Source organism: Monodelphis domestica, chromosome 8 (assembly GCF_027887165.1).
Source record: "Monodelphis domestica isolate mMonDom1 chromosome 8, mMonDom1.pri, whole genome shotgun sequence".
Classification (NCBI taxonomy): domain Eukaryota; kingdom Metazoa; phylum Chordata; class Mammalia; order Didelphimorphia; family Didelphidae; genus Monodelphis; species Monodelphis domestica.
The window spans coordinates 133110231-133129301 of NC_077234.1; the positions used below are offsets into that span (position 1 = coordinate 133110231).

Sequence of the window (19071 nt, forward strand, 5' to 3'; positions counted from 1 at the left end):
TGCAAGGGCACACTCATACATAACCAAAACCCCCAAATAAACCCAAAGATGCACCGATATGAAAGATGACTCCATTAGTTTTTTCACTGGAGGTATTCCCTATCATAAGTGTTTCTGGATTGTCCCAGATCAGTGCATTGCTCAGATTAACCAAGTTTTCACAGATAACGATCGTCCAGTATTGTTATTGTATACAATGTTCTCCCAGGTCTGCTTATTTCACTCTGCATTGGTTCCTGCAAATCTTTCCAGCTTTTTCTGAAATCATCTTGCTTATCATTTCTTAGAGCATAGAATTTTTTTTAACCCTTACCTTCTGTCTTAGAATTGATATTCAGTATTGATTCCAAATCAGAGGAGCAGTAAGGGCTAGGCAAGGCGGGTTATATAGTTTTTCATAGTCTTTCATGGCTAGCCAGGAATCAAACCAAACGTTCCCAAACCTCACTAAGCCTTCTAGTATTTTTAGAGGCAAAAAAGTAGGTCTGAGTTCTGCAAGCACTAAAATGTTGACCTTAATTTCTGACAAGATGCAAGATGAAGATTCTCAAAGGAATCTTTGGATCGTTTTCACTAAACTGATGAACTGTTCACTGGCAGCTTTCTGAAGTGTCAGGACTGGGTGAGGGGTGAAGCGATCACAAAAACCAACTTCAGACTTTTTCTTTCCTAGATAAAAGACTGAGTTAGGGAATGTAGTTAACACTTTCAGAATAGCTTACCCAGAAAGAGATGCCATGTGCAAGTGTAGTAATCTGGAACAAAAAGAGGGAGTACTTGGTTTCCAGGAGTGTCTATCTGTGATTAAGCAGCTGTAACAAATAAAAGGTGTTCTGGCTAGAGTTACAATCATTTATTAATAAAATGGGGGGGGGGAGAGAAACAGAGACAGAGGCAGACAAGAGAGAGAGAGACAGAGACAGAGACAGAGAGAGAGACAGAGAGAGATAGAGGGAGAGAGAAACAAAGACAGAGGCAGACAACAGAAAAAGAGAGACAGAGACAGAGAGAGGGAGAGACAGTGAGAGAGAGACAGAGAGAGGGAGAGACAGTGAGAGAGAGGGGGGGGGAGAAACAAAGACAGAGGCAGACAACACAGAGAGAGAGAGAGACAGAGAGAGAGACAGAGAGAGAGAGAGAGAGAGAGAGAGGGGGTGTTTCTTTAAGGTGTTTAACAGAGGCAAAATGTCATTATATAAGTAACAATATTTATTTTTGCATGATGAAAAAAGCCCTTCGTGTATGTTTTGTTTTTAAATGGGTCTTTGTATTTGCTTTTTTTTTTTTTAGACTAGAGGAACATACCAATGCATCTACCAATGCCTGGAATAACCAATCCAGCATAAGCACAACCTATTCTCATGAAACCAGGACATCTCCCAGGTATACTAGGTATTTTACGTCAGTAAATTAAATAGCAAGTAGCAACATTTTTTCCCTCTCATTTTTGAAACCACCCTACACATAGATTTCCCCTTGCATTATTACTTCCCTGTGTTATCTGGTAATTCTAAAGGGAAGATGTGGGGAGTTTTTATATATGTAATCTTCGGAAAGTTATAGAATGAATAATTTGATTATCTCTATGATACAGCAATTGACCTCTTGACATAGAATAGCTGTGTGACCATGAATAAATCACTTTAACTTCTTGATGTTCTAGTCAGTGCTAAGATTACAAGTTACAAGTCATTCTGATCTGCAGTGATAGAGAGAGATTTCACACTGGGATTTCCCTGTCCTGAAGAAATTCTGAGTTCAAGCCAAAAACTGAGTAAATTGGTAAAAACTGTCTGCTTTGTAATAGGAAGTTTCTGTGTTGCTATAAAAGAGCCATAATTAGTTGATAGAAAAATGAAAAAAATAAATATCTTATTTATATTATTCTGTCAAATATGAAATAATAAAAAGCAGAAGAAGAAAAGCAACATGGTGTATAAAGACAAAGATATAAGCATGGTAGATAAAGAGCTGGCCTTAGAGTCAGGAGAATCCTATTACAAGTCCTGACTCTGATATATATAGGTTCTGTATTGTAATTCAGACGTTTCAGGCTTGTCTATGTTGTGACCCCATTTTGGGGGTTTCTTGGCAAAAATACTGAAGTGGTTTGCCATTTTCTTCTCCAGCTCATTTTTATTGATGAGGAAACTGAGGCAAGCAGGATTAAGTGACTTGCCCAGGGTCACACAGCTAGTAAATGTCTGAAGCTAAATCTGAACTCATGAAAATGAGTCTTCCTGACTCCAGGCTCAGCATTCAACTCACTTAACTTTATGTATCCCCAAACAACCCTTTAAGAATATTAGTTGCAAATAGTGATTCATTTGTATTAGTGGAAGGAATTTCTTTATAGGGAACGCTCTACGTTTTTGAAATCATAGGTCTAGACCAAAACCAACTAAAACAAAACACAAAAGAGAGGGGGGAAAACTGAGAGAGAAAAGCTAAGCACTTCAGTGTGTGATCTTCTGATATAATTAGAAAGACAAAAGTAATCATTCTTAATACTTTCATTATAAAAAAACTAAATTAATAATAGCTCAAATCCATGTAAAACGTTCCTGTTGATAAAGTGCTTTTCTCACAACAACTCTTGAGGTAGAAAAGCCTGTCACTTAGAGTGCTTAAAAATAATTAGTGACCTGATTTTAATATTTTGAATAAAGTATGATTTTGACTTTCATCTATTCATTTAATCAACAGATTTAATGGAATACTTAAAATAATCATAATAACAATAATAACAGTAACTTGCTCTTACATGGCTCTTTTAGGTTTGTAAAGTGTTTTACATATATTCTCACATTTGATTTGCAATACGCAAGGCACTGCGATAGGTGAACAAGAGATACAAAGAAATATATGATGGTTCTTGTCCTCAGAGAGCTTATAGTCTAATAAATGACAAAAAGAGTATTTTATTTATTCATTAAATCCCATTAAATAGCATATTTTCATGAGAGTTTAATTAGCATTTTTCTTTAGATTTAAAATATTTGTGGGAACTCTTATTGGGAAATCTGAATAGGACAACAAATAACAAGGGATCTTAAAAGTCAATGTATTTATCATATTCTTAATGTTTATACTCAAAATGTAGACAAAAGAGTCTTGAAAATAATGTCCAGTTTTAAAAATGATATTTTAGAAACAGAACATACTGGTGGAAGGAATGAAAATACTATTCATGAATTTTAGAAGTGGTCAATTAATATAACCTTTAATTTCAATTTAAAGTAGTTTAGAAGAAGCAGTACCTAAGAATAAATGACATTTTTGGATTAAATTTTACTAAGTATAAGTCTAGTTATTCAATAGCTTGCTATTATTAACTCTTCTTGTAAATTGACATTTAAAAATGAAGTTCAAAATGTTTGTATTTCAGCTATAATGCTCGAACCAGGTACTCAAGTCCAAAGGACCTTGTTGTGTACACAAGGACATATGTGGAGAATAGGTATTGGAAAGTTATCTCAAATATTTCCCTATTTTAAAATAATTTTGAAATGATCTATGTTTAAGAGTAGAAGCTGTAATCTTCAGGTATGATGCTCCTAGCATGAAAAATATGTACTGATGTTTTGAATGCTGGGTACATAATTACATTTGATGTTCCCAATATTGAATTATCCTTGGAAAGGTTAATCTAGTTGAATTTTTAATATCAGCACATATATACACACACAATAAAGGCAACATGACATAATGTCCAACCTTAGAGTCAGGAAGACCTGGATTCAGTGTTGACCTCTGACACATATTAACTGTGTAACCACAGATAGTTTACCTAAAATTCTCTAAAACTATGTCAATTGCAAAAATTGGCAATTGTCTAAAATTATATAGATCATATAAAATAAAAATAAAAATGTAAATCACAAAAATTGGCAATTATCTAAAATTGTGCAATTATATATAAAAGAAATCTAAATATATAAATTATGTAAATTACAGAGATCTATTGATCTGCTTTGGTGGAGGGATTTTCCACACAAGAAGCTTTCTACATCAATGAAACAATAGAACCAGAATAGAAAACAATACAAAAATCTACCACATATACATATGTGTTTGAATAAGTAGTTAGTGTATATAGCTTGTATGTGCACACTTCTGAACACATGATATATACACACATACATACATGTGTGGGTAAGGATGACATTTGAAAGTTCTCATATAATTTTCATGTGCTTATTTGTAGTATATACACTTCAGAAATTCTGAAGTCCCTAAATAGCCTTCTAAGAATAATTACACTTAGATTAGGAGTTTCCAGATGCTATTAATTGCATACTGTGCTGGGTGCCACAGGAACTGCTTCTAACACTCTCCATTAGAGCTCTAGAGATTACAGTGATGTAACGAGATGACACATTGAAGAGACATATGCAGTATACATATTGATTACAGCCTGGTGTTTAGAACCAATTTAAAGAGGAAATCCCATCTTTTGGGCTCTTGCCTCTGGACGCCAAGAAACATGATCATCAAGGGTGACTCTGGGAGGGCTAAAGGTCAACAAAGTATGCCACAGAAAGCTTTTCTAGTGAACATACTTTTTCACATGGCATTATATGTGATCTCACATACATATAAAGCAAGTTCACTGTTTGAATGGTCAACTGAATGATTGCAGCTACCTTTAGCTGAAAGGATAAAACATTCCCCGGCAAATTTTAAAATAGCAAGTGGCTAACTATGCAAGAAATTAGAGAGCAAAATAAAAAATTAATCAGGTCTAAAATAACCATGAAAAGGAAGCGGAAGGCCAAATAGCAGCAAATAGAATGAAAATACACATTTTCTGGTTAATCACATAATAATCGGACATATAGCTACATCCCAATAATCTTAACACTAGAAGAGATATTGATTTAGAAGCATTTTTTATGAAATTCCAGGTCAAAGAATTTTGAGTTTGAGTTAAAAAGAAAAGTTTTATTTAGGATTCAGAAGTAGACCAATAAATACTGATCACGACAGATTTTTTTTAAAAATATGCCAGAGCACCTGGGGACCCTATTGAAGATAGTGAATTATATATCTTATAAATATAATTATCACTATCTGAAAAAGAATCATTTAGAAAATAGAATGAAAAAACAAAAAAGTCCCATAAATCCATAAATCTTCCAATTTTAGAATGTAGCACAGTGGGAGAAGCACCAGACTGGGAATAAAGAATTTCACTTTAGCAACAATTTTGCCTCTAACTAGATACATGATGAGTGAAGAGGGAGAATGAACTAGTTTTAAAGGACTATGATCTAAGTATTGTGTAATAAATTTGTCACTCTTGTATTTATCAAAAACTATCTTGAGGGGGAAGCTAGTGGCTCAGTGGACTGAGAGCCAGGTCTAGAGACAGGAGGTCCTAGGTTCAACTCTGGCCTCAGACACTTCTTCGTTGAGTGACCCTGGGCAAGTCACTTAACCTTCATTGCCTAGCCCTTACCTTCTTACCTTCTTACCTTACCTACACTCTTCTGCCTTGGAACCAATACACAGTATTGATTCTAAGATTAAAGGTAAGGGTTTAAAAAACAAAACAAAACTATATTGAATTCCTTGTTTTGGCCCGTGTTATCTATGATGAGGGTAATGATAAATTCTCATGAGTTTAGTTCTATTTCTAATAGCAGTTTTGCTATTGATGATTTGAGTGGTAGCAAAAAAGGGGAAATTATCAAATATTACTAAGACTTTTGGGCCACACTGATTTTTTTAAAAAGTACTACAAAAGTGTCGCTGAATAAAAAAATGAACCCATTAGATTTCCAGAATCTGATCTCCCTGAGTAAATTGGATATTTGAAAAGTAATTATAACCACAATTCACATTTATATAGTGTTTAAGGTTTACAAAAAAAAAAAATCTTTACAACCCTGTAAAGTAAGTAGCCTCAGTATTCATGTGCCCACTTTATGGATGAGAAAAATGAAGTACACAGAAGTTAAGCGATTTGCCCGTGGTTACACAGCTAGCAGATATCAAAGCTGGGATTGGAACCCAGGTATCCTGACTCAGAGCTCCCGTGATCTTACTACAATATGACTGGGCAGAATATTTGCAGAATTGCAATGCAGATGCATGTTCAAAGGACACCAAACAACATTTATATTAATGGTCACTGTGCTAAGCACTGGGGATATAAAGAAAAACAAATAACTAAAGATCATCTTGATACTGCAGTACATTTTTGAAAGTATTAAGAGCCTTCAAACATGGTTTATTATTTCGTTATGTATCTGTTTTAATTTTTTTCTCAGGCGCTTGGAAAAAAATTCCAAACATCACTGTTTATTTGGGGACTTGGCTTTTGAACTCCAAATTGATTCTTACTTCTATGTGCTTCTCTCTCTTTCTCTCTGTCTCTGTGTGTCTCTATTTCTCTGTTTCTCCTGCCTCTGGGTCTCTCCCTCCAAACTCTGCCTCTATTAGCATGAGTATGGGTAGATGCACAGACCAGTACTAGAGTTTCATGCCCTTTTAGTATTGCAGGAGACCTTAAAGTGTGGACAGTGTCATAGATCTATGTTATGTTTGTTTATAGCAAATACCCAAAGGATGGCTATGAAGAAGGTATCACCGGAAAATATATACAAACAGTTTATTCGACCTCTGATAGGTAAGTGTGTATTTATACTACATTGTATACATGGGTGTCCTGGTGAGTCAAAAGCAGTCAATTAGTCAACTAGCATTTATTAAGTGCCTACTATCAGGGCAGCTATGTGGCACCATGGATAGAGGGGCCAAGCGTGGAATTGGGAGGACCCGGGATCAAATCTGGCCTCAGACACTTCCTAGCTGTGTGACCCTGGGCAAGTCACTTATCCATGTTTGCCTAGTCCCTCCTCTTCCATCTAAGAGTTTTCACTAAAACAAAAAGTAAGGTTTTTTCTTTAAAAAAAACAAACAAACAAACCAAAACCTATTCTGTGCCAGGCACTGTGCTAAGCAGTGAGAATGCCAAGAAAAGAAAAACAAACAAAAAGACTTCCTTGTTCAAGGAATTCGGCCGCCTAATGGACAGCCAGTAGTCCAGTTTGGAGAGAACACAGAATATGTGAAGAAGGGTAGATAATAAGTCTAGGGGAAAAAACTGGGAGCAGGTTGTACAAGGCCTTTAATGTCAAATTATAATTTTTTCACTGGAGATTCTTGGTCTATATAGGAGTCAGAGACTTTTGGTAAGGATGGCCCTGGGACTATCAATTAATCAATACCCAAATTATAAACTGCATTTCCCCTTCTTTGCTATTTTTGCAAGTCTAATAGTGCCCTATTGCTAAAAGTCTGCTTCTATGGCAGCAGAACCCTTGGAACAAATTAACATCATTCTCCTCTCTTCAGGAGAAGGAATGTGAGATAAAAAACTGGCTTGTATTCTAGGAGTACCTGGGTTCAAATTCTGCCTTTAGCACATACTGACCATGTGACTCTGGGCAAGTCCTTTAACTTCTCATTGCTCTAGCAAAATATCTAAGAATGCAAACTGTAGATCAGGTGCCAATCTGCATTAATTTAGGGAGTTCCTTCATCCAGGATCTACACACAAACACACTGATTAAATCCCAGGTCCAGGTTCTATCCTTAGGTTTATCCTCTCCCTTGCTGGCATGACAGAAGAAGCAACCATTTAGTCAATCAACAAACATTTATTAAGTAATGACTATGCTCCAAATACTGTTAAAGACTCCTGGTTTATAGAGTGATATTGATATTGGAGAAATTGTCAGATTAATGTCTTTTCCATAGGGGTATGTCTATGATGGACATGGCTAGACATAACCTCTTTCCATAAGAGCATTTCTATTAATAGACTAAGTAGTTTTCTCTTGATCCTACAGAGTGCTTGAAGATTCCCCTCATTTACTATGCCCCGTGTGGGGCAACATTAGTGCTCTTTCACTACATGTGATAGGTCCTGTGGAGAATTATAAAAAAAAGAATAAACCTGCCTACCCCATAATACCTACCCCTATAGATGTAATACCCATTACTTATATGTACATATGGCATATATACTATTTACATTTTGCCGTTATTTTATACATAAACATACATATCTCTATATAATATATGTAATATGTATATATATATCATTATATAGAGAGAAATAATAAACCTGCCTCCTCTATACTACCTATTCCCATATATGTAAAAGCTATACTATATATGTATATACATTATATATTTACATATTATCTATAGGATATATACCTTTGTAATGTGTATGTATAGTATAATTCTATAGAGAGAAATGATAAGCCTGTCTTCCTCATAATACTATACCTATATATGTGATATTTATAATATATGTAATATTTATTATATATTCTATGCATAAAAATGCATATTTCTATATGATATATGCATTTGTAACATGTATAATGTAATTAAATAAAGAAAAACAATAACTGTGTCACCTCTAGAATACTTATACTGATGTATGTAATATTTATAATATAGGTATATACATTATATATAATATTGATGTATTATATATTTAATACATAAGCATAACTATTTATATATGATAAATACATTTATTATATGTAATATAATTATATATAGAAAAATAAAAGTATCTCCCCGTAATACCTATACCTATGTCTATAACACCTAGAATATGTGTATATTATGTATAATATTTATATAATCTCCATCCTATATATAAACACAAATATTTCTATATGATATATACATGTGTAATATATATATAATATAATTATATAGAGAGAAACCTGCCTGCCCTATAATACCTACACCTATATATGTAATACCTATATGTCATGTATAATATTTACATATAAATATATATGTGTATATACAAATACACACACACACACACACACACACACACATATATATAAAATACCTACCCTAGAATAACAAACATTCCATAACCTTTAAGTGCTTGTAATTTATCAGAGGAAGGAATGACTGCATCCATCAGCCCAGAAAAATGCATAAGAAGACATACAGAATGAATATAGTTTCTGGCTGTGGGCCTGAATGCAGAATTGAATTGTATCCTCTCTGGCTATATAAAAACTTAATACCTTCCATGCTCATTCAGAAAAAACAGTTATCCATTCCAATATTCCATCTGTAGCATTAAAGAAAGCATGTTGAAAGGTGCTTATTTCCCTTCCTGCTATATTCTTCAAAATGAACAATTTCCCACATATCCCTGATTTCCTCTTAATAGCCTATTTTCAACCTTTTTAAAACCTTTTAAAAAATCTCAATGCTTTTGAATGTGTTTTTCTTTTTGGTTTGCTCCGTTTTGAGAGTTCCAAGACCCCCAGTGTTGTTACCTGCAGCACAAAGTCATTTGGTTTGCTCCAAACTAGCCCCTTTTAAGTCATTTCTCCCAGTGTTACTATGCAAAGGGAACCTCTCTTGTCCTGTGCTCTCCTCACAACTCCTGAATCCTTACATTGTGGTTATCCCTTCTGTTACTCCATTGCCATCTTCTTTAGGTAATTAGCAAGCCAATGGATAATATAATGGTGGCAGTTGGTGTGGAGTATTCATATTGATCAATTCTGGACTGCAAAGTTTCTCAAAATGCTGCTATTATCATTTCATCATATCCTGACCATGTTTTTTTAAAAGGTGATTGTCAGAGCAGTGTATGAGCCTGTCATCTATGAGCTGGAGATGCTCACATTTCTGTAATTGTTCATGTTTGCACAGGTCTGTCATTGAAAAGGATATGTGTACCTATTGTCGAAAGCCCCTGGGCTCAAATACCAAAATGATCTTGGATGAGCTACAGATTTGCTGTCATTCAACTTGCTTCAAGGTAAGAAGAGCTTAATTTCTTTTGCTGACTATGTATGAGCTTACATAGCAATGAATAGTCAAGAAATGAATGGAAAAGCAAATGACTAAGTGATTACTATATTAAGTGAATACTGGGAATGCCAACAACCCCTGCCTTCACAGAGCTTCTATTCTATGGCTGGTCAGTGGGTGAAGAGCGACAACAAACACATAATTGGTACTGAGGGAAAGAGAGTTTGCTTTGAGGAGTCTCGAGGATAGCCGTTGATCCAATGGGCAGCTGGTTGACATGCCTTTTCCAGAAAGCAATGTTAGGTATTGATTTGACAGCTGCTCCTCAAACAAAAGGCTGAAAATGGAGAAAGGAGATGGATGGTCTTCAGTGGTAGGGCAGATGGCAAGATGTCCCAGGTGGTTGCCTGGATGGGATATAAAGAAGAGAGTGGGCTAGGGCTAGCTGGATGTAGTTGAGCTGGTGAGTTAGCTAGCATACATTTACCCACCAACATTTCACTAAGGAGAAATTCCTCATCCTATCCCTGGGCAGGAATTTCAAAGCTGAAAGGATTAACTGCCCCAGGGCTTGGGACATAATTTCTCCAACTCAGGTCCAGAGGATACAATTATAAGTGACAAAAAGCATAGCAGTGGCAGGGCACAAAAAAAAAAATGGCCCACATAGATGCCTAGATGGAATATAAAGCTTGGTCTAGTAGAATATATAACATAAAAATAATTGCTTTTTAGAACAAATGTAAGGAAAGTAATGCTTTATAAACCCCTTCTATTGTGTTCATTAATAATACATTGCTTAAATATGCTCTTCAGTGCTCTCAATGATTTGTAGGTATTTGGCTTAGCAATATCCTTAGAAACAATTAATAATGTATATTTGACATTTGACGATTCCTGGCTCTTTTCAGATCTGTGGAAATGGATCAGTGTACATCTGTTGAATTTTAAAAAATGACTTCAATGATTTAGGGATCATAGTGATTGTGTTCTTTTAAAAAATTACAAAACCACAGGAAGAAAAGGATCTATACAAATTCCCATGTTCATATTCTGCAGTGTGACCATAAAATGTCATTGGAGCACTTGAAAAGATAGACAGTGAATCCCTAACTTCTGAGATTTTTACAGATCATCCTCATAGCAGCCCAATTCTAACAGCATAATTAGTTATAATTAGTTGCCCAATTCAAGGCATCCATGCAGGGGTGGCCCTCAATGACCTAGCGCCTAATTAGCTTCTAATGTACTGGGATTGGATATGTCCCATAATCAAAGGCTAGGAGATAACTTTCTTCTCCTGCAATAAGCAGAAACAGAGATGCTGACTTGGAGCCAAGTCACTGGGAAGACCATGTGGCTTAGAAACACAGCCATGGATAGCAACAGCTTAGTAGCTAGGGCTACAAATCAAAGGGTGATCTTGACATGTTTATAGTAGGGAAAGGCCTGCTGGTCTTCCATTAGTCTTTTGAGATCTATGCATATAAATGGATAGTATTGTATTTAGCCTCACTTCCAAACATGAAAAGACATTGATATACTCTATGTACATGACATTATGTTAACATTAGAGAAGAGCTTCCCTCTGGTAGTTTTACAGTGGAATGCGAAGACTATATGGTTGGTATAATTAGTGAAATCCCCCACAAAATTACTACATTTTATTGAAAAGAATAATGCTCCCTGCGGTACAGTATTTACTCTAGAACTGTCCATACAGAAGGATCATGTGCAAATTATCTCATTCCTACTGTCATAGCCCCCACAGCAGCTGTTTCAAACCTTTCCTTCTTTCCCTCAGCCCCAACCTCAAACTCCAGCCTCGCCTCGCACTTACTACTTTATTGGGACTGAGGCCATCTCTAGTGAGCTTTCTTATGTCTCTTCAACAGCTCAGAATCTCTCTATGTCCTTGAGTATATCACCTTCTCTCGGTCTCAGAAAGCAAAGTGACCTTCCTCGTTGCAAGGTTAACCTCTGCTTTTAGCATCATAATCTCATTCCTTTCTGCCTCCTTGAGGATATTGCTTCATTTCTCTCTCTTTTTCCCCACTTCTCTCTTCTTTCTTCCTCTCTCCTCCCTCTTTTTTCACTCTTTCCTTCCCTGTCTTTTCTCTCTCTTCCTTTCCCATTCTTTCTTCTCTCCTTCCATCTTCCTTTTCTCTTTCTCCATTTTCTTTCCCTCTCTTCTTCTTTCTCCTTCTTTTGCTTTCTTTCTCCCTCCTTCCCCTTTTCTCTCTCCCTCCTCCCTTCTTTCTCTACTTCTCTTTTCCTTTCTTTTTTCCCCTCTCCCTCATTTCTACTCTTCTCTGTCTCTCTTTTTATTCCCTTTCTTCCTCTTCTCTCTTTTCATCTTTTTCAATTTTTTATCTTTGATCACTTTTCTTCCTCCCCAATATTCTTGGATTTTCCCTACTACAAAAAGCAGACACTTTCTCTTGACAGTTCCCAAGCTCCTGCCCCTTTTAAAATTTAACCTCACTATTAAATTTCTAAAAATGAGAGTCTACATTTTCTGCCTTCATTTTCTTAATATCCACTCTCTCCTCAATTTCCAGAAATCTGACTTTGATCCCTACCACTCTAACTTAAAAAGTCAACAATCTCCCAAATCTCCAATTACTTCTTACTTGCCAAAGCCTTTCCTCAGTTCCAATCCTTGAACCTTCTATAGCAGTGATGGTGGACCGTTTAGAAACAGAGTGCCCAAACTGCAACCCTCACACCACATATGAACCATACCCTTACCCCAGATATGGGAGAGAGGAAGCACTCCCATTGGGTTGCTGGGCAGAGGGGTGAGTAAAATGAAAAATGTCCTCAGGCACAATGGCGATGGGGAGGGGAACAGCCTCCGCAGATGTGGTGGAGAAGGGGAGGGGAACAGCCTCCTCTAGCATGTGTACCATAGGTTTGCCAACACAGTTCTATAGCATTTGATACTGTTGGTAACCACCTTTTTTTTCCATACTTTTCCCTCCCTTTTCTTCCAGGACACTGATTTCTCCTGATTTCTCCATATTCTATCTATTCTTGCTTATTCTTTGCTGGTTGGTATTCCTTCTCCTGTCTACTAAGTGTGAATATTTTCTATGACATGGTCTTTACTCTTTTCTCTCTCTATGCTTTCTGTGTTAGTGATTTCACCTTCCTCAATGGTTTCATTTATCTATCTATCTATCTATCTATCTATCTATCTATCTATCTATCCATCTGTCTGTCTATCTACCTATCTGGCATGATATACATAAATTGATATAGCTGGATAGATATCCAGTCCCATATCTCCTCTGAACTATCCAACTACTTATTAGGACCTTTTTTGTCTAGATATTCTGTTAGTACTTCAAGTTCAACATATTCTAAATGAACTCATCATTTTTTCTCCTTCAAACTTGTCTTCCATGTTTCTTATTTTTGTTGACAGCACTACCATTCTACCAGTCACCAAGGCTCAAAATCTTGAAGTTATTTTTGACATTTATATCTAATCAGTTGTCAACTATTGTGCTGTCAGGATCATAATTGTCTTTTTCATCTGTCTTCATATCTCCATTCACTCTACCACCTCAATTCAAGCCTTCATCAACTTGCTTGGACAACTGAAACAGCTTCTTAACTATTCTTCCTTCCCCCATTTTCTATTCCATTCTCCCTCAACTGTCCAAATAATCTTCCTAAACCTTAAGTCTCACCATATCACTGCCCTGGTTTCCAATTGCCTATAAGACAAGTGGCAACTCTTGAGTCTGGCATTTAAGGCTTACCACAATCTAGTTCCAACCTATCTTTCTCGCTTTAGTTCATACTCCTTTCCTTTGTGTACTCTATATTGCAGCCAAGTAATACTACTAGTTGTTTCACGATCTCATTTTCCCATCTCCCCCATGTAAGTAGGAGAAGATCTGGAATGTATTTTCTCCACATCTCCCCATGTTGAAATATTCCTTTCAGCAGATCTAAGCCCCTACTTAGGTGTCACTTTCCCCATGAAGCTTTCCCTGATTCTCCTCTAGCTAAAAATGATTATTCTCTCCATGTATATTCCTAGAAGATAGTGTTTATACTTCTCCTTTGATCTCATCAGTTTTTTTTTGCCTCATACCTACTTGTATACATACATTTCATATTCCACTCATTAGATTATAGAATCTTTGAAGACAAAAACTGTTTGCCTTCTGTTGTTTCTGTATACTCATGACCTAGCACAGTGGCTTGCACACAGGAGGTGCTTAATAAATGTACTGCTTTGGTAAATTAACTATATATTGTCATTCAGTTCATTAATTTTAAGTGACTTTTTTCATTTTTCATGGCTAATAAAGTCGTGACCCAGTTCTGCTTTTATACCTGCCTGTCTGTGAACTAAGTGAGAACTCCAAATGGCTAGATAGGTTCTGATATCCCACTTTGTGGGAGATAGAAATTGGTTTTCTTATTCAGTGAGAGCCTTTGCATTTTTATTTTCTTTCTTTTTTTCTAGTGTGAAATTTGCAAAAAGCCTTTGGAAAACCTGGAAGCTGGTGATAGTATTTGGATCTATAAACATACTGTACATTGTGAACCTTGCTACTCCAAAGTTGTAGGTATGTGCCAAGTTTTGTAATATACTGACATTTTTGCTAACATTGATAGCTCCTTGGGGGGGGTGTATATAATTATGTAAATGAAGTTATTTTTAATAATATTCCACTTTAATTTCTGATAAATATTATTAGTGAAGCTATTTGGGCAAAATTATTTTAGGGATCATCTCATATCTTAAGTAGATTGCTTTAGTACTCTGGCTTGTATTGCAAAAAAAGAAAAGTTAAAATGCTTATAGAATTCAATATCAAGCTTTGTCTGCAATTTATTGCCTAAATAGTTACTTCTTTCACTAGCTAATTATCACAGAAAGATATAGAAATGCTCCCCAACTACTCTTTGCATCATTCATTGACCTTATAGTCATTACCAGTAGCAGGAAATGGCCTCTGATATTTGTATTTCTAGAAATTCTGATAAAGATTCAGTGTTAATTTATTGGCTGATTGTTTAAAACTTCTCCTTATCTCACCCAAACTGGACCTGCAGTGGCCACTTGTGAGTCTGACCTTACTAGCGATCCACACAGGAAATCTGGCTTGCTTGTTTCAGCCTGAGCCGATTCATCCCTGCCAGAACTGACTGTCCTAGTGGACTCTAGCTCAGAACTCCTGAGTTCAAATAATCTGCCAGCCTCATCAACAAGAATTATAGATATTCACCATTATTCCAGGCATAGTTCAATTATTAAGAAAGTGATTTTGACATTATGAAAAGAATCATGAAGTTAATGCAATATTAAATTATTATTATATTTGTCTTTTCATAAATTATCTCAATACTCAGTTATTTGAAGCTTTACCATTTGGAAGAAGAATTATACTTGTTCTACTTGGTCCCAGGCATTAGATAAAGGACCGGTGGATTGCTTTGTGATTGTTGTTTTTCAGTCATTTTTAATCATGTCAGACTCTTTGAGACCCTGTCTATGGGTTTTCTTGGCAAAGATCCTACAGGTGACCTGAATTTTCCCTTATCAGAAATAAATAAATTTAACCAAAAAATAAATTAAAAAAAGGGATTGAATGAAATTTTAGAAAAGTTAGATTTAATAGACACCTGTAGAAAATTGAAGAGAGATAAAAAGGAATATACCTTCTTTTCAGCAGCACATGGTTCATATACAAAAATTGGTCATGTACTAGGGCATAAAAACTTCTCAACCAAATGCAGAAAAGCAGAAATAATAAGTGCAACTTTTTCATATCATAATGCAATAAAATTATAACCAATAAGGATTCATGGAAAGGTAAATTAAAAATTAATTGGAAACAAAATAATCTAATTCTTCAAAACAGGTGGGTGAAAGAACAATGATACTGTAGTGGTTTGTCATTTCTTTTTCCAGCTCATTTTCTAGATAGGAAGACTGAGGTAAACAAAGTTAAGTGACTTTTCCAGGGTCACATGGCTAAGAAGTATCTTAGACCAGATTGGAACCCAGGTACTCCTAAATCTAGCCCTGGCACCCTATCTACTGTGCTACCTAGCTGCCTGGCAACTCTGAAAGATTTTAAGTTATTAAGAAGGTTCTGAGAAACATTGGTCAAGTGAGTTTCCTGTACTCATGTAATCAGAGGTCTAATTCCTATCTGTATCCTTATTGACATAAATTATGTGAGGAGTGCCCTATTTTTTTTTCTCCAAATAATTCATGAAGAGTTGGGAAGCTAGTTTTAAAAATATTTGTTATAGGGACAGGTAGGTGACTCAGTAGGTAGAGAGCCACCTGGAGATGAGAGGTTCTGATTCAAATATGGTGATAGAAATTTATTAGCTGTGTGACCATGGGCAAGTCACTTAACCCCAATTATCTAGCCCTTATTGCTCTTGGAACTGATGCTTAATATTGTTTCTAAGGATGGAAGACAAGAATTTAAAGGGAAAAAATACATTTGCTATGCAGAAATACTATTGTAATAAAATTCTATGAGATGAGCCTACATCTTTAAAATTCAGTATCAGCTTTCTATTTTTATATTCAGTTAATGAAAGAGAGATACAGTGGAGTTGGAAACCAGTTAACAATGCAGTGTAAAAGACATTTTCTCCTGGGGAGTTTCTCTCTTTCTTTGCTGATGGCATGCCAATTAGTTATTTATTTGATTCCTACAAAAAATCCAAATCAGGAAACCTCACTTTATCAAAAGGACCATAGGTCACAGAACAGTTAGGACATTAATATCTAGACTAATGCACACCTAGGATGATGGGGCAGCTAAGTGGCCCAGTGGATAGAGTACTGGTTCTGAAGCCAGGAAGACTCATCTCTCCAAGTTCAAATCTAGCCTTAGACATTTATTAGCCATCTGATTCTGGGCAAATCACTTACCCCTGTTTGCCTCAGTTTCCTTCCCTGTAAAATGTACTAGAGAAAGGAATGGCAAATCACTTCAGAGTCTTTGTTAAAAAAAAAAAAACAAACAAACCCAAATAGGAACAGGAAGAGTCAAACACAACTGAAAAACAACTGAACAACAATGGCCTTATGAGGCCAGGATTTTGAATTAAAAAAAAATGTTAAACACCATTCAGCAAGTGGCCAAATATGAATCTCAAAAACGAAGCAAGCACATCTTGCTCATACTTTGTCCTCCTTCACATGCTTTCCCTAGACAGCCACTACTTATATTTAATTTTCTTCCTAATATCTGCTGCCTTTGTTGCCTTCTAAAATATATCAAGTACCTAATAAATCTCTGATATGTCTATTGATCCCAAACCCATAGTTCCTCAAAGGAAGAAAACATGCATTTATTAAATCTGTACTAAGTGCCATAAATTGTGCTGTATGTTTTATAAATATCATATCATTTGTTCCTCAAAACAATCATAATAGGTATGTGTTATTACTATCACCATTTTTCAGTTAGGGAAACTAAGGCAGAGGTTAAGTAACTTGCCATGGGCATAAGCTATAAGTATTTGAAGCCAAACTTGAACTTGGGTTCAAAGTGCAAAAGTGGGAGCAAAAGTGCTCACTTTTTTCTTTTCTTGCCTTTCCAACCTCAGAATTATATGTTCAGAGGGTTGACTGTAGGCAGGATTAAAAACCATATGGTAGGGGATGTGTTTCTAGTCTCGATCTGTTCCCACAATGCATTAATGTGTTTGCCTTTTTAATTATAGGCACATAGAAAATTATAATGAATTCAATGTATCTAATTGTTATTTTCTTTTTACTTTTAGCCAAGTGGATTCTGTGATTCTGACACATGGAAACCAAGATGAATGCCATTTATTGGGAACATTTAGTTTGGTTGTTTTTTTTTTAAAGAAAGCTTTTTAGTTAACAACATTTATTTTTAAGCTTTCTCACTGAAGATTGAAAGAATCATAAGTAAAATTGCTAATCCTGCTATGAATCAAATAGTCATTGCATATGCTAATGTTAGCCACAGGAAGGGAATATTCCATTTAAAGCAGATTTAGAGATCAAAACTTAAACTGGCTGTAAGCATTTTCTCCAGTCTTGCCCATCATAAGCAGTGCCAATGCAGCAATGATTCTGATGGCAATGAGCACTGACAGAGTTAAGGAGGGCACTTCAATTTCAGCCTGTGAGTCATCATTTTTATTTTAATTTATTGCTTGGGTTTTTGGGTTTTTTTTGCCCATCTTTAGTTTCTTGGCCCTTCAATGAATGTGTCATCCTTTTAATTTGTATTATTGATGTGAATTAAAATACATTTTAACAAATCACTCATGAAATGAAGACAAATCTGCCTAGCACATGTCCAGATGACATCTACAAAAAAATTTTGATAGCTAATTTCTGAGAACATGGTAGCAAGGTTTAATATGGAACAGCTAGAAGGCACAATGGATAGAGTAGTGGACCTAAAGTAAAGAAGATTTATTTTCCTGAGTTCAAATCTGGCCTGACACACTAAATAGCTCTGTGACCCTGGGCAAGTCATTTAAACTTATTTGCCTCAGTTCCTCATCTGTAAAAATAAACTGGAGAAGGAATAAGTAAACCACTCCAGTGTCTTTGCTAAGAAAATACCAAATGGGGTCACAAAGAATTGGAAACAACTGAACAAAAGGTTTACTACAGAAGGGCAAATTTCTACTTTAAAGATAAGGAGGACCTATGATTTTGTATTTCTCAAATGTCCAAAGAAACATTATCTTGGTAGCTTATTTTATCAAAGATATTATTTTTATAGACTGTTTTAAGAACCAAAGGGAATAGATTTGTGGGTGAATGACAAAATCATATTAAATGTATACTTTGTAGGTAGTACCTTTGTTAAATTTTTCTTTGCATGCTTTTCAGAATCTAGTTAAAGGCATTCAATGACAAACAATGGTTATGGTCTACAGAAGCACTTTCTTTGGTATGCCTCACATATTCATATTGCAAAGCACTTTGTATCTGCTTATAAAAATAAATTTAAATGCTTGTTAACAAACCTTTTTGTTGAGTGTGATAATCAGCTTCATTTGCCAGTGGAGTCATTAACTGATTTGTGAATGAATCAGTCAGTAAACATTTATTAGGCTTCTACAACCTGTCAGGCACTGTGTTAAGCTCCGAAGTTACAAAGAAATACAAAAGATAGTTCCTGCTCTCAAAGTAGCTCGCCATCTAGTAAGGGAAACAATACACAAACAACATAGTCTATGCAGGATAAATTGGAGAAAAACAGCAGAGGAGAG

General features: G+C 35.6%; 1 protein-coding gene across 12 annotated transcripts in view; it reads left to right on the forward strand.

Moving 5' to 3' along the window:
• SCEL (sciellin) overlaps positions 1-18844 on the forward strand; it is a 141928-nt gene extending 123084 nt beyond the window's left edge. For 9 of the 12 annotated variants that reach the window (XM_056807979.1, XM_056807983.1, XM_056807978.1 and 6 more), the window contains 6 exons: positions 1291-1383; positions 3389-3460; positions 6560-6634; positions 9715-9823; positions 14303-14405; positions 17596-18844. In XM_056807979.1, coding sequence (XP_056663957.1) covers positions 1291-1383; positions 3389-3460; positions 6560-6634; positions 9715-9823; positions 14303-14405; positions 17596-17612 — 469 coding nt within the window. In that variant the 3' untranslated portion in view covers positions 17613-18844. Of the gene's footprint in view, positions 1-1290; positions 1393-3388; positions 3461-6559; positions 6635-9714; positions 9824-14302; positions 14406-17595 lie in introns of all 12 variants that reach the window. The other 3 variants (XM_007501478.3, XM_007501479.3, XM_056807984.1) reach the window with 3 other exon arrangements.
• The last annotated feature ends 227 nt before the right edge of the window (positions 18845-19071 follow it).